The 19,915-nt window shown below is 40.4% G+C and overlaps 1 protein-coding gene across 1 annotated transcript in view; it reads left to right on the forward strand.

Moving 5' to 3' along the window:
• zfhx3b (zinc finger homeobox 3b) overlaps window positions 1–19,915 on the forward strand; it is an 89,759-nt gene that overhangs the window by 30,662 nt on the left and 39,182 nt on the right. The window contains exon 4 of the mRNA XM_053316033.1: window positions 636–867. Within this exon, the coding sequence (XP_053172008.1) occupies window positions 636–867 (232 nt within the window). The remainder of the gene's footprint in view (window positions 1–635; window positions 868–19,915) is intronic.

Genomic DNA, 19,915 nt, shown 5'->3' on the forward strand with positions numbered 1-19,915 from the left:
GCTGTTGAGTCGTGGAGGAAGTGCTGGGGTTGACAGGTCAATACGGTTGCTGATTTCCTGTCCTCTGAAGGTTGTCCTCCTGTTGCGGAATGTTCCACTTTCTTTCAAAATGCACTCAGTCCCCCTCCTGCCTCTTCGCCACCTGAGTTTGCCTTGCTTTCTCTGTGAGAGAGCGAGGATTTAACTCACCATGATCAATATTTAGTATCCCATGCGTGAAACAGGCAGATGTTTGGAGTTTCCTTTTCAGAGACGCAAGGCTTCTGTTGAGTGAAGGGGATCAATGCTCCCTTCTGTCTGTGAGGCTGCAGACCCACGGCTTCTGAAGGGTGGCTGATGTGATTCCTGCCTGCCCTAGGGCTCCTGAGATTTGCTTGCCTCCCAGGCCTCTCCTGTCCTGTTAGCCCACTGATACAGACACTCACGCAGACAAAGTGCGCAGTCCAAACAGTTGTCCTGAAGTGGAAGAGGTGTGGATGTTAAACAACAGGGCTGTGATTGGGAATTGATTTGTTCATTTGCCAACTGTGTGAGTGAAAGTGAGTCGGTGGTGCCTAGCCAGCTATCTGCCATCTACAATAACCTCTTTCTCTCTTTTTCCCTCTCTCTTTCTGTCTCTCCATCCCCTCCCACAGCACCTGCAACAGCACGAAAACGCGGTAGAGGGTGATGCCTGCTTCTACCATTGTGTGCTGTGTAACTACTCGACCAAGGCCAAGCTCAACCTGATCCAGCATGTGCGCTCAATGAAGCACCAGCGCAGTGAGAGCCTAAGGAAGCTTCAGCGTTTGCAGAAAGGCCTGCCAGAGGAGGAGGAGGACCTCAGTTCCATCTTCACCATTCGCAAATGCCCCTCTTCAGATACAGGTCAGAATTTTTTCCTGTGGCCCTGTTTTAGCATATCTTTATATATGTGTGTGTGTGTGTGTGTGTGTGTGTGTGTGTGTGTGTGTGTGTGTGTGTGTGTGTGTGTGTATGTGTATGTGTATGTCTTTGCTTTTTGCTGATGATCTCTACTTTTGCCTCTCTCTCGTCTGCTTTGCACACATAAACATACATCTATGTGTTCCATTGACACACATATTATGCTTCAGTTTTCCAAACTGGTAATTTTTTACATTTACATCCCAATATATTCAACATTTATTTGAATGGATAACATCTATTTAGAAAATACAAAAAACTATGTATTTATTCTATGTATTTCTCATTACTTTTTCTTGGTTGGTTTGGTTTATAAAAAGGATCATAGAGGTGGTACAGCTATAACTGAAATACACAAAACCTAACCAAATGTATTTTTTAGACATAGCAAAATGAAATTCTAAAAAGCATAGGAGGGAAGACAACATTTCAGAGAAAAACATATTTAACTTTATTTTTCATAATTTCCATAGAAATGTTCTTTGTTTTAGGCTCATATAGTTTACACAAAAACAGCTACAAACCCTGCCTTCACCATTCAAAGCAGAGGCCCTTGTCAATGAGAACTACAGAGCTGTCCTCTTTAGTCACTAAAGACATATTGAGACAGAGCATTAAGGCCAGAGAAGGAGGAGTCGAACAACAGCAGCAGCTGCAACAACAACAACAACACCAAAAAACAGACACAGCTACAACAACAGTGGCATGACAAAAACAAAGTGCCCAGACTGCTCATTTATTATGGACTGATTAGGAAGACTGAGCTGTGGTCAATTAACACTCTTTCTTAGTAGAGATTTGGTTTTCTAATCACTTTAACTTCTGTGCCCTGACAAAGGGGTTCTATTGTGTATCCCTCCAAGAGGGAACCATTACTGCCCTCGCACACATACTTGCTGTCTGTGTTATGAAGGGAGAAAAAAAAGGCCAGCCTGTGAAGACGCTTTGTTCCAAGGAGGCAGGGATAATGAAGCCAGCGGCCGGGAAATTGCGCAAAAGGCAGTCACAGATCTGAAGCAAATCATTAGAGAACATATTTAGCAGAGCAATTAGGGACAATTAAGCTTTCTGCTCGCTGCACTCCAAATATGTTAATGACTACAGTACAGTGGACAAGTGAACATGCAAAGGCAAGAAGAAGGGCCATTTAGGTTAAAAGGGTTGGGGGGTTGGGAATTTACTTTTTTTGTGTTCAGACAGGAGTGCAATTGTGCTGTTTGCAAATACATGTTGTTGTTTTTTATCTTTTTCTCAGCAGATGTGTTTATCAATCTTTTTTTCTAGTTTAAACTTTGATGTGTGAGATGCCCATTTTTGTACCAGGCAGGGGGGGATGCAAGTCTTAGGTTAGGTAATGGGCCAGTGCAGTGAGGCTATATGCGGCCAATGTGTCAATGCATGTTCACACACATGTAGACAGACATAACTCCCCTACAGACCTTCATCAAATTACAATAGACGTCACTTACTGCAACAGCAACAAAATGTAAAAGGAACTGAATTTTAAGTTAGAGTTCATGCCTGAACAGTGTGATTGTGTGCTTTAATGATGGCATGTGCCTATTGGGATTGCAGTTAATGCCTTTCCCTTTAAGAACTGCTGCATCTCATATACTGTTTTTTTTTTTTTTACTATTAATTATATTTCTCATACCATAGGTAAAGAAAATCCATTCCATTCTTTTACACCAAGCTTCAGACAAATAAAAACAAATACATTAAACAGGACCATAATTATTTATTAGAAAGAAAGTGTAAAAAAAAAGTCAAGACTAAGCATCTTGATCAAATTATCCCATAACAATCATACCTCTTCGTCTGTAATCATTAACTCAACTAAAATTGCTGACTCCACACCCCCTACTTCTACACTGCCATTTCACACCCCAAATGCCTTGTTTCAGCATCAGTCCACTTCATAGCCCCACCCCTGCACTAGGGCTGAACCATTCCCTCCTAGTGTAATATTTAATTTCCTCTCCGCTAGCTCTTCTGTGGCACATGGTTCTTTTTTGTGGTTGAGGCATAGTTGCTAAAGTGGTGGAACGTTCCCTGGCTTGTTAAAACAAAGTTGCCCCTGGATTTCTGGGTCACCTAGACAGTAATTCCCTCGCCTGCTGCTGTGCTGTGATCCTGTGAGTGGTTCTCTGCTTGTGTTAGGTGCTGGGCTTGTAGCTTGCCTGGGATTTTTTTTTACCAAAACAAATGCTGCCTCCTTTCCGCCCCAAAAAGCTCACAACTATCATTAAGACAACATTATACAGAGAGATAGTATAAAATGGTAGCATGACATAATTTGTACTGTCAAGTAACTTTTAAAAAATCTTCTGAACTCCTCAACTGGTACCTTTCTATGACAGCCATGAAATGAAATGAGACTAGTTTACATGTGATCTGGTGTGTTTTAATGTGTTTTACCTTATGAGGATGCAGCAAACACAGACTGCGGACTTTGGTGCTACATATCTCCTCTGGACTGGCTGTCTGAGGAGGAGAGCAAGGCCAGGAGAAATTAGGTTTCTTTCCAATTACACTAACACAGGAATAAAAGGCTTGCATTGTTTTAACACTTGCTCATACTGAAAATGTGCTGCTTAGGCATGTTGCTCTGTGGCTCCACCTCCATTTGTCTTCTTTAACCCTTTATCTATGGAGGGGAAACAAAGGAGGCCTCAGAGGGAGCCCAGCCCCACACAGCTGCCCCGTGTGCAGAGATCACTGACTAAAACCCAGCACTGACTTGAACCAATGCACTCTCTCTGCCTTGTTTAGAATGTCCGCTCATTACCGGATATATATTTTAAAAAAATACATAAGAGACAAATATGTGACAGACAAGGCAAAAGGGAAATGTTTAAATTCCCCTAAAGTGTTTATTTGTGAGGGCAGTTGATTTGATGGTATGAGGACAAGATTAATTTTATGTTTAGAGGTTATAGAAAAAAGGTAAAACCTAGTGTCATGTTGATGTCAGGTGTAGAGGTTAATAGTGAGTGCTGACAACTTTCAACAGAAAGGATCATGGTGCATGGTTGTGTAGCTATGTGTGTCAGATAGTCAAAGAGGAGGACAATATGAGAAAACAATGAGGAAGGGATGCAAAGGAAGTGGGGGAAACGAGTTTAGGGAACTTGTGTGTGAGAGATAGTGTGACACTTGAGCATACGATGACCTTATTTCGTATGAATGATGTTCATCAGGGCATATAGCTCAATGACACATTGAGGTTTTTAATTTCTTAACATTTAATCGACTAAAGTTTTTTTCTGAGCATAGAACAAAATGAGATCATGCTGTTAAAAAGGGCAAAGCTAAATTGCACTGAGGGGTGGATGCCCTCTTGCAAGAGATATTTGCTTTGCTATTGTGTGTGTGTGTGTGTGTGTGTGTGTGTGTGTGTGTGTGTGTGTGTGTGTGTGCATATGATAAATACTGTAGGGAGAAAAGAGAGAAAGGAGGGAACATTTTATAAGGTTTTGTAAAATATTAGTATTTTTCGGTGGCAGAGTACATGTGTGTACTTATATGTATGTGTATGAAGGAAGCAAAGATGGAAGCTGACAGTGTGGATTAGCTCCTGCTGTAAATCTGCCTCAGTCACAGATGGCAGGCCCTTGATCGCTGGGCTGTGACGGCTTGGCTCTCAACGCAGGAGGAAATCCCTGTCTGTGAGCCTTGGAGGCTGGGAAGAAGAAGGCTGGGGCTGGGGCCGCCTGGACAGCCACCAGTCATTGTCTATCGTCTGTGTAGACATAGAGGCCTGGGTATTGAAGGGCAAAGACTGGTTTGGGCTGAGGTGTGTGTGTGTGTGTGTGTGGGGGCGGGGGGGTTATCATACTTTGACTCTGCAGTTGTTTCATCCACCACACCGCCGAGAGCTTGTAAGTGGAACTTAAGCCTCCAGTTTAGATCAGCGTTACTTTTAATGACCAGTTTGAGAAACTGGGCAGGGGAGCTGTGTGCATTATTAAATGGAAATGAGATGAAAGGATGCATACAAATTACTGCATAATAGTGGTATCCAAAATGAGATCCATCGCTTGTTTTGCTAAAAGGGGTGCGCTTTCAGGGTCACACACCTAATAGCAAGTCCTGTCCTGACAACAGAAGCATTTCTCTTCCCTCCCCGCATGAGTCCCCCTCCCTTTGTGCCTCATACATAATTCTTGAGATACTCATGCAAAATGGGTTGTGACATGGAAAAATGCACTAATTAAAGAAATGCAGAAAAGTCACTCATAGTTTAGGGTTTCCACAACACCTTGCATTTCACATGTTTCCAATGGTGGCTGACAGGATATGTCAACATTCAGGTTGTCAGAATGGTTATACCAAATGTACAATGCATTATATTGTATCCTTCATCCTTTTGTCTCTTCTTTTAACCACTTTCATGTGGCATATTTACAGGGTTTTACCCTCCCCTGCTATCATACTTTAGCTATCTGCATGTCCAATGGCTAGTCTAAAGCTGCAAAAGCCAGGTAAAACCAGAGGTGTGCCAGGCCACGCTCCCATGGCATACAAGGGCCATAGTCTGAACTTTTTCTCCCCACGGACAAGAGCAAAACAGACGGCAGCCATTTCTGGAATGTCCTCCTTTATTCATGTCTGTTAAAATGCAAAGTAAACCTTTCCAGAAACAGGATATTGTAGCCCCTAACCACCAGACCCCTTCTACATGCCACATTATGGCCAATCTGAAAGTAAGTTGTATAGACAGACACTGCTGCAATGCGCTTTTAATAAAGGCTGTTATTGCCCTGGTGATGCAGAGTGGATATGAGGATGAGGACTGTGCGGGCCTGGATGAGTAGGGCCCCAGAGGGCCTGCAGCTCAGTCAGGCCTCCGTCAGTCGCCTGCCTTCTAATCCCTGTCCGAAGGGCATCTAGACAGCATAGGAAATTGTTTGCTGTCCGCAGAACGTGCCAGGAAATTCATAAATACATTACTTTTCATTTTGAAAATATTACAAAAGACCAGACGTTTATTAAAAAGCCAAAATGATGGCTTTATATATTTTCCAGTTGCGTATCAGCATTCATATGACCTGCTGCTCTAACTAACATAAGCAAGTCTTTTCTTCACTGTACCCACTGCTTTATGGACAGGCTTGGTTTGAATTATTCTGCTGGCTCATCCTGTGATGGCAAATTGACCAGAAAGCCACCACTGTATTCTGGGATAGGCTGTGAATGAAAATGTCTTGTGTCCAGATTTTTATTACCTCTCCTAACTGAACTCTCATTCTGTAAATACTGGCAAGCTTTGCCCCTTGGACTGGAAGGTTGGTAAGGTCTGGGTTCTCATCTGCCAGCCTATCTAATATGTCTGGCTTAAAGGAGAACAAAAACATAGAAGGTCTATAGATTGAAAGACAGAGCTGATCAGAAGAGTGATCAATTAAATGAGGAAAACTTGAGTAAGGCTAAAAAAGTGAAAGCAATTGCCTCTTTAAAAAGAGGACATGAAACTTTGAATGCAGTAGTTGTACATGTACTTGGGTAGATTTCCTCATGTTGTTTTCACCTTGTGTGTGCTCCGTATGTTTCATGCCCAGTGTGTGTGTGATTTCACTGTCATTTATGCCATGTGGGTGTAAATATGTGCCAGATTTTATTTTGCAAACTCGCATAGCCATAAATGAGCACACACATAGGTGTCTGCACTGAGAATCAGGCCGTGTGTGGGTGCGAGAGGCTCTCTCTGTCATCAAGCCCATTTTCAGAGGAGACTGGCAGCACATTATAATATTGGTTTCCCTCTCTCTTGTCATTACCAGACACTCTCCTTGAAAGCTGATCCAAAAGATAGACAGTCCATCAGGAGACAGTCATCTCATTTGTACTTACTAAACGTGTTAATGAGTTCTATTTTCAGGCCTGGAGGCTTTGCTGCTGGATATTGGAGCAGAGGTGGCGATCGGTGGTGTGAGGTGCCGGATTGCAGGATCAGGAGGAGCTCAGAGGGAGGGGAAGGAGGTAATGCAGTAGCCCTGCTGCCCCTCATGTCACTCATATGGAGTGACCACAGCCTCCACAGGGGCTGCCAGTCAGGACTGAGGGCGGGAGGTCTGTGGTCAGACAGTAACAGACAGTTGAAGAGAGAATAGATTAGGTGACATAGACATAATGGTTGTGATGGGTTTAATTATAGCAGCCTGCACGTCACTGTCATACAGGTACATGAGGTGAAGGAGAAACAAGTCCATTTAAGACAGAGGGGCAAGAGATGGTGACTGATCTATATAAAACCTGCATCATATTCTCTAAAAAGAAAATGCGTTTGGTAGAGCATCGGGCTAATGCATTAATACATAATGTTTTGTTTTCATATTTAACTTTTTATTTTTAGTGCAGTCATATGTGAGTGTCCAATGCAAGTGGCTGACTTTTCTTTTTAGAGAATATGATGCAGGTTTTGTCAATCAAGACAAATACTGTTCCATGAGTGTAACTTACATGACTGCTGACTCTTCTAATACGTTTATAATCACAAAGAGCCAGTTGTGAGTGTCATACAACCATCACACCCACTTTGGTTGATTATCCTTTTCAAAGAATGCATAGCACAGCACATATTATACACATACTGAACATGTTGGTAAATTAACTTGTATGTGGTTGCAATACCATACAGATACATTGTTTCTCTTGGCTCGCTATTTTTTTTTACTGTTAATACATAGTAGTTGTAATATTTTATTTCCTCATAAGTTTTCTCCACAGTACTTAGTTGGACTTCCCCCTAAGGCACACATTATCATCTTACATCCAGCACGTTCTCATCTATGATATTGATTATAGTGCAAGTGTATGCCAGGTAGTCTAAGAACTAGAACCAATAAATTGTTAAACACTTAGATTGCTTCATTTGTTACTATGTTTTGGTATTGGGCGAACAGTGCTGCTCGCTGTCAGAATTAGGCAGCTCAATTTGACCATAGGCAACATCAGAGAAGAAGCAGGGGTAAAGTTTGGGAACTATTGAGTGGAGGCTAGGAAAGTTTTATTTAGTCATTTTTAATAAGACTGTTTGTGCCCCCTAACCCCGAGAGAGCTGGTGAATCAAAGAGCATGATCTGTGCTATGGATGAGTTCACCCCGGGCCCAGCAGAGATGGTCGGCCTTGCTGACAGCAAAACAAAACCAGAGAGTGAAGGATGCCCTATCCAGCAGCATGTTGCCCTCACACTTCGAAGGCTCCATTAGAATAAAGGCAGATGAAACAAAGACTGGCTGAAAGCACAGATGTTGTGGTTCATTATCCACTCTCTGGTAGATAGGCATGAGTACGAAATAGTGTGTGTAAGTGTAGGTTTGTGTGTGTGCCAGTACACGTGTGTATGTGGCTTTATCTTCAAATTTATGTGATGTTAGTTATATTTGAAGAAAACATCCTTCCAGACAAAAAACATCATACTGCACAACATGCTCATGCACACACATGTGTCCATGTTTTAAGTGCATTAGTAAAAAGAGTCCCCTACAGTACCTCAACCACATCAACTAAAAGCAGCCAGGCAGATGGCAGCAATGAGAGAAGTGCAGAAATAATTCAATAGTGAACCTTTCTAACCTTTACCTGTGGGCGTGAGCACCAGTCATTGATTCACACTGTGCCTCACAGTACACTACACACCACCTGAGGATGGTGAGAGGAGGGTGGATGAAGAGAAATGGATGAGTTTAGTAAAATACACAAAAGGATAATATGAGTGGGTGGGAAGCACAACTGTATGCTGGTGATGGTTAGTGTATGACATAAAAGGGAACTTTCCACAGATATTGGAAATTATTTTGTACTAGTTTTCAGAAATACTGCCACCCCCCTCCCTTATTGGACCCTATGTAGATAAGAGACATAGACAGAGATTCTCACACCACCTGAGTCCCCAAGTACCACTCTGGGGCTTGTGTCTGCCTAGTTCAGGAGAATCATCCTGTAAACCTAATTTATGGCAAGACAGTGGTGATCTGGGAAGTGTTGTGAATAACACTGTAGTCAATGAGTATATGTCTTGTTATGTGGTGGCTGCTAACTGGCAAGCAATGAGCCCTGTGAAGTCAAGATATTGAGGGAGTTGTGCCCACAGCCCTACCCTGTTTAACCAGATGCAATTGGCTGTCTAGAGACAATCTGAGACAAAATAGTATTTGTTATGTGACAATCTTTGACATTCTTACTGTTTGACTGAGTCAGATTTATGGTGTTCCTCCTGGTCCAATGAATGGCCTAACTCTCACAGTCTCTCATTGTCTGGCTGGAAACGCTGCTCTGAAACTACAGTTTTATTAGTGGGCTGTGGATATGTTTTTCCCACTGTGCATTTGGATGTTGGATGAGCATAGCTATGAATTATATTTAAGTGAGTTAAAACAAATTAGATACCAGGTTTTTACTTGTACATGTACACTGTAGAGATAAAGTTAACCTTTCCACCATGAAGGAAAAACTGAATTTTAGTGCAACAATATGATTTGGACCAGACTCTAAGGTTTGGAACCATAATCAATCCCTCAAATACCAACAGCAGACTTTTTTTATGGACTAGCAATATTGTTTAATTACTTGCTCACAGTAGACACAGTAGAACTGTCTGGCAAGAAATGCATCCTGTGAAACAAGCATAGATACAAAGAGTTAGCATGTGTGTATTCCTGGTTAACAGTGCTCATTTAACTAGAACTGAAAGAGCAAAGTACTGAATAAGTAGTCCTCTGTATAAAGTATAAGAAAAAAGTATGGCCTGTGCACACTAGTGTACTGAATTTCCAGTTGCTTTACTCATTACATTCAAAATAATGACTGCATATTTATTTATTTTTAATTATATATATTCGTTATATTCTTTTCATTTAAAAACTGATATGAGAGAGAAGCAAATATGTTGGAAACAGCAGAAAAACGCACCCTGACCAATTTGAAGCATTAAGATGAATAATCCACTGTTTAGAAAGCCAGCAAAGGTCAATTTTCATGCTACTTGCTCAGCAAGCATACAGGAGAGCATATCAAGTCAATTCAGCTGCGGTGCACTGCATAGTCAAGAGGGGAGGATATGCAATTTCTGTCCCCTTTTGAGTTAGTCTGCTATGTAAGACCAAGTGCTGCTATAAAAATATTTGCCAGTTTTCACTCAGGAGGCAAACGGGCTTGTGTTTTTTAAGTTGTAATGTAATATGCATGGATTTGTTTGTTCAGAAAGATTCAAGTGTATTAGCTGTTAGTTGCATGTTGTTGATAATTATTAAAACAAAGGTGTGTGCCACAAAAGGTTCATTATTTTTAGCCTTTATTTCAAAATGTAGTGGTGTTTATTTAGAATAAAACGTTTTAAGAAATCATAAATACTCAGGTAAAACAGATCACAAAAATAACAATTTCATTTGCATTTCTCCCTCATTTTTATCTCCATTTTCTATTACAAGAAGCACATTTTGAACTGTGCTTGTCTCAAGAGGACCTCGTTTACTGTAATCTACAATGAACAGTGTCTGAGCAGGAAACATATCAACTTTTGGTTGCACAAGGACATAAAATCTGGATTGATCTGTTCCTTTCAAAAAATCCTGGTATGTTTCTGTGAAAATCTGTAAAAACTGACAAACGTGAACCTTAACTGTGCCTGATGACTGGGGGTGCTTTGGAAATAAGTTTCTCTCATTTATACGTTGAATATTTCAAGCACTTGGGAAAACTCAGATGGGGCACATATTGGTGTGTGAGGTGTATAATGGAGAACACAGTGGATGTGTTTGAATCCATGTCACAAGTCGTTGTCAGTCTAAGAGACAGCCTAGAACTCTGAGGTTGACTAGATTTAAGGTGGCACAGGAGCCAGTATGGCAGCCAAAATTAGGAAAAATGGGCTGTGTTTTTGTCATGTTAAACTGAGCAAAATAATCTAATTGGTTGGGGACGGGCAAATGGCAATGCCTTCTTTGTTTAAGGGCCCTCTGCAGTCACTTTGCAAGAGCCATTGTGAATCGACCACAATAGTATTAGTTTGTGCTCTTGTTCTGGGCTTCTCTATTCTCTGGCTTCCTGCAGTCAGCTCCTGTCCGTTCCACTCTGTCTCCACTCTTCACTTCCACGCTCCACCAGTGCTGAGGAAGGGACTCAGAAACATGCTCCCCATCATGACCACCTTAACCTCACCTCTTCTTATCCTTTCTCACCTAAACGTCACCATCATCATCATCATCATCATCATCCTCAATCATGCCTGGGATGCTTCCTTATCCATACTATTAAAAAGATAAAGATAATTAAATAAATTCTGTTTTGTTTGCAGTCCACTTCTGCCCTGATAAGAGAATTGTCATATTTTCTTGTTATCAGTTTTATAGAAGCTAATCATTCAATGATACATTATTAGGATGGATTAGTCTTGCCTCAAGGTTTTGAAAATGCAATGAATGATTTGTAGTCATGGAAACATTGTATTTTTAGCATCATAAAAACAATATTACAGTGCGTGTTTTAAAGTAATTTCTCTTGCTGTGTGTCACCATCAGCAAAACAAAATGGCTGCAAATCTGAGTGACTCTTGATTATTGAATAGACCTTAACAGTCGGGTAACACTAAAAATGACTTTGAATGTGCAACCATTGGAGTATACCCCAGTACTTCTAATGATTCCTCTCAAATAAGAGGTTTTTTCCTATGTTCTTTTATCTAGAGATAGGGACCATCTTTAAATTAGTGCTTGAGCCATACTACAAAGAAGAGCACTTACCTTTCATGATGTCTTCTCAGAGGAAGCCAGAGCAATTCTCATGTTGCTTGGTGACCAAGCCTGCTACTTATAGTGGATTATAATGCAGAAGAGGTAAAATACATTAGGTGGTCTCTATATATGTTATATGTAGAAAGTGGATGTAAATGCTTATTAAATATTTCTAAATTCATGTTTCTTGAAGAATGTGCTACAATAAACAGTTTGAGAGTAGGTGATTAAATGAGGCCTCTCTACAATATGACCTACTGTAGGTTACAGTCTCACACTACATCCAGCAAATCCATGTGCAAATTGCATGACAACTAACCTCACTATATTTATTGCACTGTTAATGGCCCTCTGCCTTGTGAAGGTGTAATCATGCGTGATAAAAACCGGGCCCAAGTTACTAACCTAGGAGCAATCTTGTGTGCATTAAAGTGTCCTTTTTTTGTTACAAAGGTCATTCATAACTTGGTCATGTTGTTGATGTACAGTGAGAGATATTGATTGATTAATGCATTAAGTGCTCACAATCCATTAGTTTCTGTGAAAGGGACTGGAGAGAAGACTTGCTCTTTCTCTTACTATGTATTTTCACCTCTGCCCATTGTTCAAAGGGCATAATTTTTGCTGGCAAAGTTTAAGGGACTAAAAACAGAATATCTGCCAAGTAATGCATTCAAAAGAACATCGGTTCTCATAAGTGTCAGTTCAATTACACTGAAAAGCTTGACAAGGAGTTCCTCTTGCATTAGCCTTCTGCTCACCCTGACCCACAGAGACTATGTTGTTCACAATCTTCACCTACTGTAGAACAAGCATACTTCCATATCTGAAAGTATGAAAAAGATTTACTGTATTGTCCCTATAATTTTAGGAAAATAAAATGTTTAACATACAGTAGCTTCACTAGAATTATGTTATCTACCACTGCTTGTTACTATCATAGTGACTGCTGTTTACAGTATTTGAGAAGTAGAAATGGACCATCAGTCAAATCCATTGATGACGAGGAGTATTATTTTCATCCTTGCCACTGATTTTTTCAAGCCATGAACTAAGCCAGAGTTAGACACACATGCTTTTTTATTTCAGATTATGTACCTTCTCAGTATGGTTTTCAGAACCAATGAGAGAAAGGGTCACGGGGTAACTGCCTTACTACTTAGTGACAAGGAATAGGAGACCTTTATCGCCTGAGCCCTAAGCAGGGAAGCCTGTGAAAGGGGCCTGAGAGTCAGTCATTACCTCAGAAACATGGGCTGCATTAGAGATTCATAACAGTGTGCCATCTCTGCACCTTTCATCTCCACCAGGGCTAGCTCCATTAGGATCTTTTATCTTTGTGCTGATGGCTGCTCTTGATAATGGGGCTGCCGAGAAATCCCAAAAAGTAAAGACTCAACTCTGACACTACTGGCCCTCCTTTTTCAGTACAGTAGTACATCAGATTACAGTAGAACATATGCACACGTATTTGATGCAGCATTCATAAACAGTATACAAATATTTAATAAATGGTTTATGACACACCATAATGTAGTCATACACACTATAATGTAGTTATAAGCAGATATATGGTAAGGACAATTTAAAAGTTTATTATATACAGTATTTGTCATCAATTATAATTTATCCCATAAAGACATATTTTATATTATTGAGACTGTGTTTTACTAAATTGTCATTCATTATCTATTTATACATCAGCCTCCACTTATGGGTGCCCACAGGAGGAGTTATAGTTTTTGACAAATAATTAATAAATAATTTATCTGCTACCACCTACATTATAGTATATTGTACAAACTATGTATGAAATGGTTGTACGCTACACAAAATTAATATTTTTTTCGTAACCATTTCTTTTTTATGTATGAAGTCTGTCTCTCCTACATATGTAACTGGTAAATATTTGTAAGGTAAAGGTTTATTAAAATATTGCCATTATTCCTGCTGATGCCCCCATGAAAATGCATTAATGATATTCCATGCAAAGCCTCATTGAAAACTTTGCTTTTGGGCAGACAAACACAAGCACATAATAGTATAGTAATTCATGCAAGCCAATGTTTTTCAAATGTTACAGTAATTATGAAAAATATTCTTACTTTCCCCCTACATAGCCGCAGTAGAGCAAATCTCATTTCCAAGGCAAAGCGGAGAAGGAACACACTGAATAATCATTGTGTTTAATGCTCTGGTCATAATCCCAGGTTTTATGATGGTTTTCTAATGATTTTCTAATGATGTTAAATATTAGTAGAGAGTACAGCCATAATTTGAACACAGCAGTCGTTTTTTCTTTGCTCTATCAGCACACCCGATTGCAACTACAATGAATATTGCACTGGGAATGAGATTTAAGAGCCATCCCTTTTGGTGTTTTATTTGGCCGTCTCCTCATCTGCCATAAATCCTCATTGCTGTGCTCTTGAAACCTCTGCCCTTGCCTGCCTTCCCCAGGTGGGAATACAATTAGGTGCAGGGGCCATTTCATTCAGTGCCACTGTCTGTCCACTACAGTCATTCGTAAAAAACACTGGAGCTGTCCCAGCAGAGAAAACAGTGGACTCCTGGGAAATATAACAAAACAAGGAAAGAACAAGAAGAAGAGAAACAGAGAAGAAAATAGTGGAGTGAAGACCACAAAGACGGTAAAAAATCTCCAGAATTGCTGTCAAAGGAGATACAAGTTTGGCCTCTGATGAGTGACAATATTGAGCAAAATATGTATTGGAGACAAAGCCTTTGTCTCCTTCCTGTGCCTTTTCAGTGAATTACACCTCTCCACCCCCTACCCCCAGCTTTTTAATTAAATGGCTGCAGCTCCATCTCTCTATCCGTAGCTCCCCATTACAGAGGCTAGATAAGGGATTGCTATCTGTAGCATGTTAAGAAAGGCTGCTGGGCAGCCAAGCCTCATGAAATTTGTCACAAGATCTCATTTTCCTCATTGCCAGACGTGATGCTTATAATTGATGTGGAGGCAGCAGTAATTTATTGGCCGTCCGCAATTATCATCCCCTTCTAGCAGGGGGATGTGACTGCAATTTATAAGTGTGAGTGCGTGCGTGTTGTTGGTGTGTCTGGGGTTGGGGAGGGTGACATTGTATTGTATAAATTAACGCAAAAACATGTTTCTCCTTATCGGATGGTATGTGTGTATGTGCATGTGTTTGCCACTAAAGAATGCAAATTAATGACAGGCTCCATATCATAAACAATATGAGGCCTGTAATGTAGCCATGTTTGGCTAAAGTCTGTCAGTGCGCCAGCTGGACTTTCACACACAGCCGGGGGGTGGAAGGGCAACCAGAAGCCTGGGAGGTGGGGGGGTGGGGGGTCAAAGAGGGCGGGCCATAGGGGCAGAAGGGGCTGGTGCCGCAACCCTTTGTCCACAGCTCCTCCTTATGTCTTTAGGGTTTGTTTTCACATAGTAAAAACAATTACCCTGGGGGTTGATTTTAAATGACAAGGCTGTCTGAATACTGAGATGGTCATACTTAATAATGCAGTCAGTAATTTACTAGTGTATTATTGAATCAAAAATATATTTCTCCTGTTAACTTACAATAGCATATTCAGAAATGCACATTTACCAATATAACAGTCAGAAAGTAAACAGAAGGAAACTGTAAGTATTAACAAGCTTCTTCCCTTCTAATACACACCTGGGGTGGTTTATGACTTCAAGACACCTCCCTAAATTTTACTTCCCATGGAGAATGTGGATACCATTAGAGAGTCAAAAATAATAGATTTTCACATTGCCAATATGATCTGCACTACATTAATAAAATCTGCATTCATTAACATAGGAACATCATTAGTGGTATCAAGGCAGCACTTCAGCTCAAAAATGAGGCAATTCATGGCTTCTTTGTAATATATGAACTCACCAGGCAGAGGACAGTGTGCTATAGTCTGTGTTGTCCACACATCAGTAATGGTGGCTGGTATTTTCTTTGGTGTATGTCTATGGGTCTTTCATGCACAGCACACTTGATTGCCAATAGAAAGCATGACATTCACCAAAAGGACTAAATGCTATTTTGAAGACATTCTGGTTGACAAAGTGGAGATTCACACTTGTGAAATAAAGATATGTTAGATTGTGTTTTCTATTCACTATCTGTAGCTTCACACAGACAACTACTAACATCACTGATGGGAAAAGTCTCATGTTCTGCTCTGTGTTCTTGCAGTCTTTTGTACACTCAGCTCTGTAGATGAATAGCAGGTTTAGTGGTGCACAGATTTCCCTGTTGCACAGCGGTGAGCTCCATGGTCAGAGTGGATTGCTGTCATGCCATGGTGGGGAAGAGAATGAGGAAGATGAGGGCTGTCACCAGCAGCCACTCTGGGCATGCTCTGTTTGTCTTGGGAAATGGAACCTGTTTGTTTTGTCTACCTGCACGCCTGTTGTGTGCAGTTGCCAAATTAGACTTTCAAATCAAGAAGCCAGTGGGAGACCAAGACTCTAGTTTTCTCCTTCCCTTTAATAATCATCCCTGTTTACTCTTCAGGGAGTCATCTATTTTTTTTCTTAAATGCGCCCTCTAAGCAGGGAGAGTGTCTTTAATAAAGCAAGCAGGCAGAGCGCCATTCCAACATGTGAATTGCACAGGAGAGAATTGAGAGATGGAAGCAATAGAGGAGGGGGGGGGGCTGCTGCACTGCACCCTTCATGCTATTATCTTTATGGCATAGCAAAACATGCTTCAGGCAATCAGCATGAAATTGTTAATTGCTCAGCCCACTTGTGCATTGCTCAGGGGACAGGGCCTTCAGGAGGTCCCGCATCCAGTGAGTAAGGGGTGCTCGACTAACTGCCTGCATGTCTGCTGTTTCACACGGCACATAATACTGTCCAACAAACATGTTCATCTCACTCTCACTGACCTTCACAGAATTTGCAGTGGCAATCACGAGGGGCATATTCCACATAGCGTATTTAAAAATTAATTTTAGCTACCAAAGAATGTCCTTTTTTAACAAATGTATGTTCACGATGGACTGGAAATAGAATTAGCTGAGATTAGGATGTAAGGATGAGGTAAGACTAATGTAGGCTTTAATATGTGCATCAATGGTTCTGTGTGTGAAGTCTTAGATTATACTGTATATAAACACAATGTAAAAACACAAATATTATTTCATTATATAGCTATATTGTTCAATGGAATATTTTTCCAAGGGATTCAGGTGTGCTGTCTTTGTATGCAGGCCTATGTAAGGTGTTTGTTACCTTTTAGTGAGGGAACCCGGATGTGATGTAATACTTTTTGACATAGGAACCAAAAGTAAGTGAACACAAACCCTTTGAAAAAAAAATTGCCTCCAACATTATTTCATGCACACACAAACAAATGCACCTCTCACCCCTGTTCCAATGCACTTCTCTTACCTTCTAAGAACTGGTTCCAGGTGGCTCAGAGCAGGATATGTAAGACATCTTTTCAAAATGAACACCACCCCACCCGTTACATGCTCAGTCAGAATATAATGCCCCTCCTCCTTGGCTATCAGTTTTGTTCCTGTTGGAAGAGAAGGAGAAAGAGCAAGGTTACATGGGGCGTCATATTAATGGGGCCTGTCATGCGCGTTGATCGTCTTAGGCGTGGAGGAGGATGAGCGCTCAAAAGGTGTTGTCTTCAAATAGGATTTCTGCAAGTGAGACATCCTCGTTGGGTGATATCCCCCTCAAAGCAGCCACTTTCTTATAGAATGATCTGTTATTAAGCAAATGAAGTGCTGCGGGCCCAACGGTAAATCCCTCCTATTTGTCATGGTGTGCTCTCAGTTATCAAACCCTGCTCCCTCATTCATTCCTGATGTTCTACCCATTTCGCCACGTTATACCATGGCACACAAGAATTGTATTTGAAGTCAGTCGCCCTTTTGGAACATGCGCGACACAGACAAGTTGTAATCAGTGACTTCTTAAAAGGTGCATTGATCTTATTTTTAAAAGGAAGTTTGAATCTGAGCAGTAAAGTTAAAGGTACAGTCTGTGACTAAAATGTAAATAAAAAGGTAGACTTGCATTAGAAAACAATTAAATTTAAATCTTTCATCCTTAACTCAAACTTCAGTTATTAAAGTTATGTAGATTGGTATACTTCACGTGTCTTTTTAAAAACTATTTAATTAGTAAGTATTTACACTAATATCTGAAAGAAAATTGTGTGTGCAGTTAGAATATCACGACGCAGCTGGTACAGCATGTGTGTCAGATCAGTTAAGCTCTCAGTAGTCTATAGCTCATATGTTGTACCTCCTGTCTTTAATTTTAGGTCCTTAAATCCATCAGACTACCGTTACCGGTGGCAAATCAAAAGAATGTTTTCCCCCATACTCTAACATCACTTGAGTCAGTCAACTGTGCAACAACCTCAAATGAAGGAACAATTAGGAAATTTCTAAATAAATAAAGTTTGGTTTGACATCGGGGTTCTGTCCCAGCCATCCAGATACATGACAGAGGAGGTAGAGGGGGTGATTGTAAAGGAGCGGGGTAGACAGGGGGAATGGCAACTGCTAGACAGGAATTGATTGCATTAATTGATATGCCAATATGTAAGCTTGTTACATCCACCATTGCTTAGGGTGATGGCTAACAGGTCCTGCTGATCAATGGAACCAATAAAGGCCTCATCCATTAATGAGCAATGTGGTAATTAATGTTATCCCTAAACCAATTACCTCAGGCAGTGCATCTACAGGAAAACGCAGCAAGTAGTCCAACCAGGTTATCTCTGTTATACTTGTCTCCCTTATTTTCTCATATAGCCTCTTTATTGCTCTGTGAGTCAACATGGCTGTACAGTTGCACTATAGTCCAGTCTGTATACAAAAAATGTTATTGTGGGTTGATTGCAAAGATTAACAAACAAATTGAAAATACATTTTGAAAAATGTTTTATGGAATATTGTATTTACATGATACCACTATTTATTCCACTATTCCTTCCTTGGAGAACCAGCAAGCTTCATATTCTAACCTAATCCAATTCATCTTGTTACTTTTGCAAGGGTTCAAGCTTGTAGAGCTACTACACAGAGGTAGTTAGATGTCAAATGTTCCCTACTCTTACAGATATCACAGATGACATTGATATACCAGACAAGTTTGTTGGACAATGAACTCACTATGTAATTATTATGTCTCTAATTACATTACATATAGTGTTGCTTATATGGTGATGCATGCTTCTGTACCAAGTGTCCATTGCCACAAAAGCCTGATTGTTTTCACAGTTGCAACACATACCAAGCCAGAAGTTTATAGTCAAGACAACAAACAAGTCTCTTTAATAGACGCAATGTCTGTACATGAATCATAGCAGGCTTATAAATCAGTACTATTGTTTTAATGTTTTAAAGTAAGAATTGTCGTTCCTATTCATGACCTCACTCATTGCTCAACATTTTCAATTGTCTTGTTTTCACATGAAATGAGGCAGGGTTTTCTACATTTTATTGCAAGGTTATTGTTAAGGAAGAAAAGAAAAGTATAGTGTGACCGCTGATGCTTTTCTGTGAGTCTGACTTTGAAAACAATTGAGTGTTAAGTAAATGACAGTCACGCAGCTTGTCAGCCCTACCCTCTTCCTCTAGCCATTTACTGTAAATGCATTTCACTCATTGAGCATTACATGCCGGCTGCAGTTGGTTTCAATTAATTATGGAAGCTTGTCTGAAACTTGTGTTTGTTTAGTCTGGCACACACAAGTATTGTGATTTGTTTTATATTTAATAAGTAACACCTAAATGCGGAAACAATACTGTTCATGTATGTAGACATTTGTAATGCAAACATTCATACATTTAACCCTAACCCTAACTTACTTCTCAAGTTGGAAGGGAAAGCTCTTATGAACACATAAATCTATTAAAATACGGGGGGAAAAATCCATGCTTATCCTTTAATTATTCCTGCTTAAACAGACTAAACAAGATAAGAAATAGAACTAAGTGTGAGATGATGACTTATTAGTTGGGATAGTGCAGAAAGGCCCATCTGTCTCTCTGTCTATTATCTGAAGCCTTAATCAGGACTTACAGCAGGGCAGGCTAAATAAACAGTAAGTAAGTTGTCTTGGGTAGAGGAACGTCAATGCCTGCAACTTGCTCAAGCCTTTGCTCTGAATGGTTCTGTATTGACCCCTTAGGACCCCCTGAGAATTCCCTAATTGAAAATTAATATTGAATCAATGCCGCGGGCCATTTGCATATTGATTATAAACATCCAGGAAGG

The sequence above is a fragment of the Scomber japonicus genome, chromosome 1 (genome assembly GCF_027409825.1).
Source record: "Scomber japonicus isolate fScoJap1 chromosome 1, fScoJap1.pri, whole genome shotgun sequence".
NCBI lineage: Eukaryota > Metazoa > Chordata > Actinopteri > Scombriformes > Scombridae > Scomber > Scomber japonicus.